Source organism: Heterodontus francisci, unplaced genomic scaffold (genome assembly GCF_036365525.1).
Source record: "Heterodontus francisci isolate sHetFra1 unplaced genomic scaffold, sHetFra1.hap1 HAP1_SCAFFOLD_136, whole genome shotgun sequence".
Classification (NCBI taxonomy): Eukaryota; Metazoa; Chordata; class Chondrichthyes; order Heterodontiformes; family Heterodontidae; genus Heterodontus; species Heterodontus francisci.
The window spans coordinates 1,611,233-1,624,280 of NW_027141926.1; the positions used below are offsets into that span (position 1 = coordinate 1,611,233).

Genomic DNA, 13,048 nt, shown 5'->3' on the forward strand with positions numbered 1-13,048 from the left:
GAACACCACTGGTCACACGTTTCCATTTTGAGAAACTCCCATCCACTGCTACTCTCTGTCTCCTGTTGCCCAGCCAGTTCTTTATCCACCTACCTAGTACACCCTGGACCCCATGCGACTTCACTTTCTCCATCAGCCTGCCATGGGGAACCTGATCAAACGCCTTACTGAAGTCCATGTATATGACATCGACAGCCCTTCCCTCATCAATCAACTTTGTCACTTCCTCAAAGAGTTCTATTAAGTTGGTAAGACAAAGATCCCAGTGGTCATGTATTAATAGTATCTGTCACTGTTGAGCTGAACTGAGAGTGGGTCACTAGCCGGAGTGGAACACCTGATCCCAGTGATCATGTACGACTGGGAGTATCTGTCTCCGTGGAGTTGTACGGAGTATAATGGTGGAACATGCTTCTATTTAGAAATCATTTATTCAGGGTAAAATAAAAGCAACATACTACGGAAATCTGAAATAAAAACAGCTGGAAATACGCAGCATGTCTGGCAGCATCTGGGGAGAGAGAAACAGATTTATCTTTCAGGTTTCTGACCTTTCATCAGAACTGGAAATGGTTAGAAATGTAGTTGGGTTTGTGCGAGTGAAAAGGGAGGGGGAAGAAAAACAAAATGGAAGTTATGTGTTAGGGCGGACGGAAGGAGAGATTAAATGACAAAGATGTCATGGGATGAAAGGCAAATGGATTAGGAATAGACATACTGAAAGGCAAAGCATTTGTCCAGAGAATGGTGACGGTAGAATTTGCAGATGCATTACATGGTCTAAAACAAATAAACTTTCCTCTCAGACACAAAAGCCAAACAGGAAAGATAATTTAACCGTGGCTAGTAAAAGTTAAAGATTGCCTAGATCAAGATAAGTGGCTCATCAGGCCGTCTGAAAAATGGGTAAACCCGAGGATAGTGAGCAATTTAGAATCCAGCAAATGATGACCAAGAAATTGATAAGAAAAGGGAAAATATAATATGAATGCAACATAGCAAGAAACATAAAGGTGGATGGAAAAAGTATATTTAGGTATGTGAAAAGGAAAAGATTAGCAAGGACAGACCTATTGCAGGTGGAGACAGGAGAATTGTTAGTGGAGAATAGAGAATGGGCAGGCAAAATAAACAATTACTTTATATCTGTCTTCATGGAGGAAGAAACAGAAAATGTCCCAGAATACTAGGAAACCAAGGGACTTTCAAAAATGAGAAACTGAAAGAAATTCGTATTAATGAAGAGTTAGCACTCGAAGGGTTAACCGGAGTGAAGGTTGAGAAATCTACGGGATCAGATGATCCACACCCCAGAGTGTTGATGGAGGTGGCAAAAAGAGAGGGAATGCACTGGCGGTTATCTTTCAATATTCTATCGATTCTGGAAAGGTCCCTTCGGACTGTAAAGTAGTAAATATAACCACACTACTGAAGAAAGGAGGCAGAGAGAAAACGGGTAACTACAGACCTGTGAGTTTGACGTTGGTAGTATGGAAAATGGTAGAATCCATTCTAAAGGATGTGACAACTGGACACTTAATAAATCCTGATATGATTTTAAAGAGTCAAAATGAATTTATGGAGGGAGATCATGTTTGAGAAAGCTGTTGGAGTTTTTTTAGGATTTTACTTGCAGCATGGATAAAGGAGAACCAATGGATGTGGTGTATTTGAATTTTCAGAAGGTATTTGATACTGTCCCACACAGGAGGTTAGTAAACAAAATTAGAACACATGGGATTAGGGTTAATATACTGCAACGAATGTGGAATTGGTTAACAGACGGAATAAACTGGCCGTTCTCAGGATGGTAGCTTGTTGCTAATGGGGTACCACAGGAATCACTGCTGGGGCCGCAGCCATTCACAATCTATGTAAATGATTTGGATATGGCGACCGAATGTAATATTATTTCGGGGCAGCGATCTCTCTCCATTGTGGGTAAGAACCTGGTCATCAGGTGCGAGGCGCTCACGTTGTTGCTCTACGTGGCGCAGGTCTGGCCCATACCCCACTCCTGCGCCGTGGCAGTCACCCGAGCCATTTTCCGCTTCATCTGGGGATCTAAAATGGACCGGGTCCGGAGGGACACGATGTTCAAATCTCTGGACATGGGCGGGAAAAATGTACCCAACGTGGCCCTCATCCTGATGACCACCTTCGTGTGCGGCTGCATCAAGCTATGTGTAGATCCCCAGTACGCAAACTCCAAGTGTCACTACGTGCTGAGGTTCTATCTGTCCCCGGTGTTGCGAAGGATGGGCCTGGTCACATTGCCGCGGAACGCTCCGTGCAGTTGGGCGGCGCCATACCACCTATCCTTCGTGGAGCAGTTTCTGCGGAAAAACACCTTTGACCACCGGTCCATCAGGCAGTGGTCTGCACGGAATGTCCTCAAGGCCCTACGGGAAAAGGAAACGGTGGATCCTGTTGGATGGTTCCCCGAGCAGACCGTCAAAGTCATTTGGCGGAATGCCTCATCACCAGAACTTTCAAACAAGCACCAAGACGTAGCTTGGCTGGTGGTGAGAAGGGCCCTCCCCGTCAGATCCTTCATGCACACCCGAAGTCTCGCCCCCTCCGCACAGTGCCCCCGCGTTGGCTGTGGTGGGGAAGAGACGGTCGCCCACCTCCTCCTGGAATGTGCCTTTGCAAAGCAGGTGTGGAAAGAGATGCAGTGGTTTTTGTCAAGGTTCATCCCAAGCAGCTCTGTAACACAGGAGTCTGTGCTCTACGGGCTGTTCCCAGGGACGCACACCGAGACAAACATCAACTGCTGCTGGAGGACTATCAATTCGGTGAAAGACGCCCTTTGGTCTGCCCGAAACTTGCTGGTCTTCCAGCGCAAAGAGTTGTCCACCACCGAATGTTGCAGACTGGCACATTCCAAGGTCCAGGACTACGTGCTGAGGGATGCACTAAAGCTTGGGGCAGCCGCAGCAAAGGCTCAATGGGGAAAGACCACAGTGTAAGGTTCCCCCACCAAGCTGGACTGAGGGGCTGGAACCATCGGAAGCCCCTCGAACTGTATCGTTAATATTCTCAATTGCTGTAAATGTAAAACTGTAATTGACATGACAATTGTGAAATGGAAGGGTTGGGAAGAAACTCATGACATTATTGAAAGAAACAGATCTCCTTTGCAATGTTTGTATTTTTTCGTGCTGTTTGGAAACTGTTTGGCAATGTAATTTTTACAGATTTTTATGAATAAAGTATATTTTGGGAAAAAAAAAATTTCCAGATTTGCTGATCACACAAAACTAGGTGGGAATTTGAGTTGTGAGGAGGATGCAAGGAGGCTTCAAGGGACTTTCACAGACTAAGGGAATGGGCAAGAACATGGCAGATCGAATGTAATGTGAATAAGTGTGATGTTATTTTCTTGGGTAGAAAAACACAGTAAAAAACAGACTATTTCTTAAATGATTAGAGATTGGGAAATGTTGATGTCCAAAGCTAACTGGGTGTCCTTTTTCATGAATCACTAAAACCTTGCATGCAGCTGCAGCAAACAATTAGGAAGGCAAATAGTATGTTCAGCTTAATCAAAGGGGGTTTTAGGTATAGAAGTAAGCAAGGCTTCCTGCAATTGTATCGAGCCTTGGTGAGACCACACCTGGTGTATTGTGTCGTTTTTATCTCCTCATCTGAGGAACAATATACTTGCCATGGAGGGAACTGAGCCTGTATTCTCTCGAGTTTCGAAGAATGAGATGTGATCAAATTGAAACTTTAAAAAATCTTAAACGGCGTGACAAAAGTAGATGCAGAATCGATATTTCGCCTGGCTGGTGGGTGTAGACCAAGGGGGCATAGTCTCAGAATAAGGAGTAAGCCATTTAAGACTGAGGAGGAAGTTCGTCACTCAGTGGGTGATGAATCTTTGGAATTCTCTACCCTAGAGGACTGTGGAAGCTCAATCATTGAGGATGCTCAAGAGAGAAATCTACAGATATCCAGATGCAAATGACATCCAGGGATGTGGGGATAGCACGGGAAAGTAGATGATCAGCCAAATTTAATTGAATGGCGAAGAAGGCTCCAAGGGCTGAATGGCCTACTCTTGCTTCTATGTTCCCATTTTCCTGTGTTCATATCATGAACAGTTCTGTCTGAAAGCACAACCATGAAAATACGGAGTTTGAGACACCTATTAAACAGCACCGACAGAAACGGATGTTAATTAATTCCTGACATTACATAGCAGGGCAGCACTGTCACAGCAATCTAATTCTCTGTACAATGAATTTCTTGCTCCGAGTACAGTTACTGTAAGCACTACATTTACTTTACTGCTGAGCATCGCCTTCCCCCCAGCTGGGTCATAAAAATCTGTGTGTCAGGAGTGATGAATTTTATTGTCTTGCTATTACATAGGAAGAATATTGGACTGTGGTATTGAAACGACCTATTCTCGAACTGCTTAAGATTTGATGGATATATTGTTACATATGATTCAGAGTCTCTACACGTGTAACCTGTACCACTGACTGTTCTGAGCTCAGTGAGAAGTGTCCCTGTGAGAAGAGTCACGGAGAACTGAGGAGTATACATATCTGGTTTTCATAATGCGAAGATCAGACAGAGGGAAATAAATGATAGCATTAATAAATGAGTTCACAATGAAATAAATAGCGCACTTCTCTCAGTTCTGGAATCATTCTGGTTAAAATAAGTGCATATTCTCCAGTACATCAATATCGTTTTTGCAACATGGAGACCAGAACTGTACATAGTACGCTAAGTGTTGTGTAACCAAGGTTCTGTATTAGTTTAATATCAGCTCTGCTTTTTCAATTCCATTTCATTCGAAGAGAAATCCAGTTCTATAAACAGAAAGTCCTGGAAATACTCAATAGGTCTGGCAGCATCTGTGGAGTGAGAAAAAGAGTTAACTTTTTAGGTCTGTGACCTTTCATGTTTGCTCTTTTAAATTTTAATTTGAACTCTTTATCTCTGATTACCTGTTCCTCTCTACCCTATTCAGGCACTTATGTTCTAAGGTGCATTTCAGAACCTGATTCTTCTGAACAAAAGTCCTCACATATAATTATATTGAAATTAATTTGCTGTCTAATTGTCCATTATTAACGTTTATAAACATAATTTTTAATGAATTCGCTACTTCGTTGCATTCTTCTTCTTTATTAACTATATTCTCAGTGTAGATTTGTCAGCAAAGTTGCAAATTGTGCTTCATTTTCTATGTAACTGGTGAACGATACTGTTCCCAGCGTTGGTCAATGTGGAACACCACTTCCAGACTTCCACCAGTCTGACATAACACCTTTTACCTCATACTCACTGTTTGATGCGTCTGTAGCTGGCTTGCTGTCCGTTCTTCTGCTTCTCTCCTCCAGTCCTCCAGTACTCTGCTGCCTCCGACAGCCAAGGAAGATTGAAATGTTCTATCTGGTAACTCTGCTGTTTCCACCATTCCTTCACTGAGCAACTGTCATACATCCCATGTGGATTGGGTAAATATTTTACTTTATTGAGTGACAAAAGGAAAGGCAAGGGACGAGATTTCAGGGGCACTGACAGAAATTTTCAGATATTCTCTGTTCACAGGAGAGGTACAAGAGGTTTGATAAGGTTCCCCATGGTAGGCACATTCAGAAAGTAAGGAGGCATGGGATTCAGGGAAAGTTGGCTGTCTGGATACAAAATTGGCTGGCCCATAGAAGTCAGAGGGTGGGAGGAGATGGAAAGTATTCAGCATGGAGCTCGGTGACCAGTGGTGTTCCGCAAGGATCTGTTCTGGGACCTCTGCTCTTTGTGATTTTTATAAATGACTTCGATGAGGAAGTGGAAGGCTGGGTTAGCAAGTTTGCCGATGACACGAAGATTGCTGGAGTTGTGGATAGTGTGGAAGGCTGTTCTAGGTTTCAACGGGACATTGACAGAATGCAGAGCTGGGCTGAGAAGTGGCAGATGGAGTTCAACCTGGAAAAGTGTGAAGTGATTCATTTTGGAAGGTCGAATTTTAATGCAGAATACAGGCTTAAAGACAGGATTCTTGGCAGTGTGGAGGAACAGAGGGATCTTGGGGTCCATGTCCATAGATCCCTCAAAGTTGCCACCCAAGTTGATAGGGTTGTTAAGAAGGCGTATGGTGTGTTGGCTTTCATTAACAGGGGGATTGAGTTTAAGAGCCGCGAGGTTATGCTGCAGCTCTATCAAGCCCTGGTTAGACCACACTTGGAATATTGTGATCAGTTCTGGTCGCCTCATTATAGGAAGGATGTGGAAGCTTTAGAGAGGGTGCAGAGGAGATTTACCAGGATGCTGCCTGGACTGGAAGGCATGTCTTATGAAGAAAGATTGAGGGAGCTAGGGCTTTTCTCATTGGAGCGAAGAAGGATGAGAGGTGACTTGATAGAGGGGTACAAGATGATGAGAGGCATAGATAGAGTGGATAGCCAGAGACTTTTTCCCAGGATGGAAAGGGCTATCACCAGGGGGCATAATTTAAAGTGATTGGAGGAAGGTTTCGGGGAGATGTCAGAGGTAGGTTCTTTACACAGAGAGTGGTGGGTGCGTGGAATGCGCTGCCAGCGGTGATAGTAGAAGCAGATACATTCGGGACATTTAAGCTACTCTTGGATAGGTACATGGATGATGGCAGAATGAAGGGTAGGTAGTTAGTTTGATCTTAGAGTAGGTTAAAGGTTCGGCACAACATCGTGGGATAAATCAGGTAATTAAAGGCCGGTACGTCTAACATCAGTGGTTGGGAAACTACTGGAAAAAGCTCTGAGGGACAGAATTAATCTCCACTTGGACAGGTAAGGATTAATCAGGAATAGTCAGCATGGCTTTGTCAGGGGATATCTTGTCTAACTAACTTGATTGAATTTTTAGAGGAGGTGACTAGATGTGTAGGAGAGGGCAAAGCAGTTGCTGTAGTCGACATGGACTTCAGTAAGGCGTTTGATAAGGTCCCACATGGGAGATTGGTTAAGAAGATAAGAGCTCATGGTATCCAGAGCAACTTGGTAAATTCGATCCAAAATAGGTTTAGTGGCAGAAAGCAGAGGGTTATTGTCGAGGGTTGTCTTTACGAGTGGAAGACTGTGGCCAGTGGTGCACCATAGGGATCGGAGCTGGATCCCTTGCTGTTTGTAGTGTACATTAATGATTTATGCTTGGAAACAGGTGGTATGATCAATATGTTCACAGATGACACGAAAATTGGTGGTGCTGTAAATAGTGAGGAGGAAAGCCTTAGATTGCAACACGATATAGATTGGCTGGTAAAATGGGTGGAGCAGTGGCAAATAGAATATAATCCTGAGAAGTGTGAGGTGATGCAGTGTGGGAGGACTACCATGTCAAGAGAATAGATAATGGGTAGTAGGACCCTAGGAAGTACAGAGGGTCAGTGGGACCTTGGTATTCTTGTCCTTAGATCAATGAAGTCGGCAGCACAGGTAGATAAGGTGATGAGGAAAGCATATGGTATACGTGCCTTTATTAGCCCAGGCATACAATATATGAGGGAGCTGTATAAAACGCTAGTTAGGCCACAGCTGGGGTACTTTGTTCATTTCTTGGTCCCACGCCATAGGAAAGATGTAATTGCACTGGAGAGGGTGCCGATGAGATTCTCCAGGATGTTGCCTGGGCTGGAGAATTTCATCTATGTAGAGAGACTGAAAAGGCTAGGGTTGTTTTCCTTAAAGCACAGTAGGCTGAGGGGAGATATGATATAATTTAAATAGTTATATGCTTGATGGCCGGCACTGACACGAATGGTCGACGGGCCTCTTTCTGTGCTGTATATCTCTACGACTCAATGAAAATGTGTTGCGTTGAAAGAGATTAACTGAACTTGTTTGTTCAGTGACTGTAATTAATATCTGTCTCCATTGTCACTAATTGTGTCACTGGGGGGATTCCATGTTCCATTAATAAAGGACTCTTTGCAATGTGTTATCCCATTGTGTCAACGTTAGCATCATCCCCGGTGATAACAGGGTTCAGTGGCTACAGAGAGTGGGAGAGGATAGGTCAGGATCTGAGAAGAATATATTGGATTATTGCGACAATGGGCCAGGATCTGGGAACAATGGACTGGAATGCGACAACAATGGACCCGAATCTGGGAGCAGAAGTCTGGAAAGTTACAACAGTTGATCAGAATCTGAGAATGGAAGATTGGAATGCGGCAGCAATGAGCAGAAGTATAACCTATTTGTTTTATTTTCTTTCTGCACATTATCATTGGCTAACATTAGAATTCCGGATCAAATATGCACTTGTGATTATTCAACACATTTACTATCCCATCCTTGCGATAATTGGTGTCCCTGGTAAGTCTCTCAGTCCAGTTATTATATCTATAAACCATGATTCATTCTCTTACAAATCTTTGTTGTTTCAATATAGAGGAAATGGAAGTCATTTCTTTGATTCCTGGTACAAAATCAACATGTTAACCAAAGATTCAATCCCCCTCACTTGACAATATCTGAGGCTGGAGCAGCTGTTTGCAACCTGGGCAATCATTTTGACCCTAAGCTGACTTCAAATCACATATTATCGCCGCCATCAATACTGACTCCTACCAGCTGCAAAATATCGCACTCCTGCTCAGCCCATCCGTTGTATAAACCATTACCATTGCTTTTCTTAAATCCAGATTCGCCTATTCCAAAACTATACTGGTGAGACTCACAGTTACAACTTCTCTTACACCACAGGAGATTCAAATCACTAATACTAAATCACACCAAACCACATGCACCCATCCACATGTTCTCAGTGAAATGCATTGGTTCCTGGTCTAGCAGCACCTCAATTTTCCTATTCCATCCTTGTGTTTGAACCCTCCATGTCCTCGCCCCTCCTATTACTTCTATACCTCTGTCCATTTCCCATATCCCTGTGAGTTGTTCCTTTTCAGTATTTATCGCAAATCTCTTTTGAAAGATAACTTCTTTTCATCTGTATCTCTCCATGGCCATGATTCTGGGCTTCACAGAAGGATGAATCTATTTTGCTGGTGCTGCAAAGATTATAAAACACAATATGGTGCAGGACAAGCTGCCAGCCACTCCTGGCGTATCCCGTGTGGTTATCCGTGTTGGGCAGGGTGCTCTCACAACCTTGACGCACTTCTTTGAAATTTGGTCTGTCTCTGCATGTTCCAGGCATCCAGCTTATAAGAATTAGAATTAGAACATTACAGCACAGTACAGGCCCTTCAGCCCTCGATGTTGCACCGACCTGTGAAACCATCTGTCCTACACTATTCGATTTTCATCCATATGTCTATCCAATGACCACTTAAATGCCCTTGTAGGTGAGGAGCTATTGACTTCCCTCTGCTAATGCCAAGTTATTTAAGGTGCTGCAGATTTTTTTCTGGAGGTTGAGTTTGTGAGCTGCTGCATACATTTAGGGAGGGCTGAGGAAGTGTTGACCCAACTCTGGATGAGATATGGAGACTGCATTAACAGCGCATATTGATCGACAAGAAATGGAGCAGAAGCTGCAGAAAAGGAAAGTTCTGTGAAGAGGAAGGCATTGGCGGAATCTGCGCTGGACAACCCGAGATTTTCAAGAGCACGTTTCCTACCAACACCTAACACAAGATTTGTACGCGTGGTAACTCCGATTCAACAAGGAGGTGGTCACAGAGATGTGCAGCCTCCATCAACATAGTCTGGAGTCTCACACCAAAGCCAAGACAGAGCTGTCAGTGGCAGTTAAGACCATTCTCTGCATAGACAACTTTCCAGGCGGTGGGGGAGCAACATATCCAACACCTCCCAATGTGTGCACATTGATGCATTCGGGAGATGACAGAGGGCATCCAGGCCAGGTGAATAGAAAACATCGTTTTCTCCCTCACAGAAAATACAGGATAAGAGATCCCATGGTTTTGCCAAAGCAGTGGAGTTCCAGATGGTTCATGTGGCTCTGCGGAACCCAATGTCAAAGGGGAGTGGTAAAGGAAATGAACAACTCTTTTCGATTAATGTGCACTTGATTTGTGACAGTGCAAACGTTGCTGAAAGTTGCTGAATGTTCCCTATCCTGGCAGTAGCTACAGCAGCTTCAATTTGAGGCAGTCAGCCATTCTCACCATCTTTGCACCTCCAGAGCGAACCAGAATGTTGCTTATCGAGGGAGAATGCTATGCTGTCATTGAGTGATAGTATATTTTACTGCACAAAAGCAGACTTGTCAGCCCATCGACCCCATGCCAGCTCTCCACGGAGCTAATCACTCTGTCCCCACTGCCCCATTCAATTCCTATAGCCCTGCAGGTCTATTTACTTCAAGTGGCCAACCAATTTCCTTTTGAAGTCATCAATTGTTTTATTGTTTTGGCAGCAATACGTTACTAGACAAGCTTGAGTTCAATGGTAAATACATTGTGGATGTTTTATTGTGAAGTAGCTCTAAGGACAATAACTCTAGCCTATCCAGTCTCTCTTCACAGCTGAAATGCTCCAGCCCAGGCAACATCCTGGTGAATCTCCTCTGCTCCCTCTCCAGTGCAGTCACATCCTTCCTATAGTGTGGTGCCCAGAACTGTACACAGTACTCCAGCTGTGGCCTAACTAGCGTTTAAGAGAGCTCCATCATAACCTCCCTGCTCTTATATTCTATGCCTCAGCAATTATCCCATATGCCTTCCTAACCACCTTATCTACCTATGCTGCTGCCTTCAGTGATCTATGGACAAGTACACCAAGGTCCCCCTGACCCTCTGTACTCCCTAGGGTGCTACCACCCATTGTATATTCCATTGTCTTTTTTGTTCCCCCAAGTTGCATCACCTCACACTTCTCAGGATTAAATTCCATTTTCCACTGCTCTGCCCATCTTACCAGCCCATTTATATCGTCCTGCAATCTAAGGCTTTCCTCCTCATTATTTATGACACCACCAATATTCGTGTCATCTTTGAAATTATTGATCATACATCCTATATTCACATCTAAAACATTAATGTACAGTACAAGTAGCAGGGGTCCCAGCATCGATCGTGTTTATGTTTAATTTAATACTGCTATTTTATTTCCCATTAATCCATTCCTGATTCCACATTCAATCCATATTTTTACTCTATTTCCTAAACAAATCAGGATTATTTCATTTAAACCCTATCTCCAACAGAAAGCTCTGTCACAGGAACTAAAGAAGGTCCACCACTGATAGTGATCACTGATGCTCAAATGTCATACCAAACTCCTTTCAACTGTTATTTTTACTCCCTAGTTTACAGTTAATTTAGCGACAATTCGGATTAATTGTTTTGTTGATTTTTTTTAGTGGACTCATGTCCAATTATTGTTTTGGAATAAGTGAATTATATGCTGCCTGTCACAGTTGAGAGAATCTCTCAGTCAGTCCAACATTTAACTTTATGTACAAGATTGCTGCAGAAGCCACAAATCTGGAATAATAACAGAAAATGCTGAAACGACTCGACAGGGCTGGCAGCATCTGTGGAGAAAGAAACAGGAAAATGTGTTTTAGATCAGTCAAATTCGCTGGAACTTGGACTGTTTTTAAACTCGGAGGGATTGCAGGATTTTGATCAATACTGAGTTCAGCAATTTCAGTTCAGCATAACCCCTTTCCAATTTAATCTCTTCCGCCTTCCAGCCAATAAGAACCATTCAGTTTTTTTTTTACGTATACCCATTCAAATGCACCATTGGGCACAGGAACACATCTGTAACTCTCGATATGTATTCAGTCAAAAATGTTAACCTTGCTCCCAGCCTGATGTATAATTTCTCGGTTTATTATCCCTCCTCACAGTTAACTTGATGACGATTGTGATCCTGTCTCGGGGAAAGTGCGGGCTCTCCAAATGTGTCACTCGCTACTTAGTGGCCATGGCAGTGGCGGATCTACTTGTCATTATCCTCGACCTTATATTGAGGCACATTCCCATTGTTTATCCAAAACAGTTTCAATTCCTGTTGGCCGTACGCATGTGTAATATCCATGCTGTCCTGCTTCATGCAGCTACAGACTGTTCTGTTTGGTTTATGGTCACCTTCACCTTTGATCGATTTGTGGCCATTTGCTGCCAGAAGCTGAAAAGTAAATATTGCACCGAGAAAACAGCGGCTGTGGTTCTGGGAACTGTGAATGTGCTGAGCTGCTTTAAGAACATTTTCTGGTATTTTATGTTGACAGGTTGGTACTCGAAGGCGAACAGACCCTGGTTTTGTTATGCAAATAGGTATGTTTATTTCTCTCATGTCTGGGCAGCAATCGAGTTCCTCCATCACATTCTAACCCCTTGTGTCCCGTTTGTGGTGATTCTGCTGCTCAATGCTTTCACCATCCGACACATTTTTGTGAGCAGCAGAGTTCGCAGGAGACTCCGAGCCCACAGCAGTAGGGAGTGTCGCAGAGACCCAGAGCTGGAGAATCGAAGGAAATCCATAATTTTGCTGCTCCTTATCTCGGCCAATTTCATACTCTTATGGGCTGTGTTAATGGTGAATACGATGTGGCAAAGAATGCAGGATTTGGAGCCGGTGGCTCCATCAGTACCCGTTTATCTGATACAATTGGGCTTCATGCTGCAGCTCCTGAGTTGCTGCACAAACACAGCGATTTATGCACTGACCCAGACTCAGTTCAGAGAGCAGTTGAAGAATGTGCTGAAATATCCCTTTACTCAAATTGTTCTATGAATTAAATAAAGAAATGACTGGTTATTTCCAGCGGCTTGTCATTTTCTTTTACACTTCCACCAACTATTGCTAGAGTCTGCTGCCATGATGCCGGATCGAGGATGGAGGCTATCGCTGTGGTGCCAGAGCTAGGGGCGGGGCCCGTTACTTTGGTGACAGAGCAGGATCATGTTCTTCCACCAAGGTGATGGAGCAGTTGCGGTTTGTGTCTCTATGATGAGAGTGCTGTGAGTGCCCTGTCCGCCTTGTTGAAGAAGCAGTTTGGCCTGTCCCCCATGGTGACATCTCAGGGTGGGCGGGGCCTGTTCCCCAGTGTGACGGATAATTGGGAGCTGTGGGAAGTCGCTATAGTGATGAGGGAATTGTAGCAG

General features: G+C 43.8%; 1 protein-coding gene across 1 annotated transcript; it reads left to right on the forward strand.

The window, feature by feature from the left end:
* Positions 1-8,053: 8,053 nt before the first annotated feature.
* On the forward strand, positions 8,054-12,677 carry LOC137365652 (probable G-protein coupled receptor 139). Its single transcript, XM_068028021.1, has 2 exons — positions 8,054-8,318; positions 11,788-12,677. Exons 1-2 carry the CDS (start codon positions 8,054-8,056, stop codon positions 12,675-12,677), a joined length of 1,155 nt encoding a protein of 384 aa, XP_067884122.1.
* Positions 12,678-13,048: the final 371 nt, after the last annotated feature.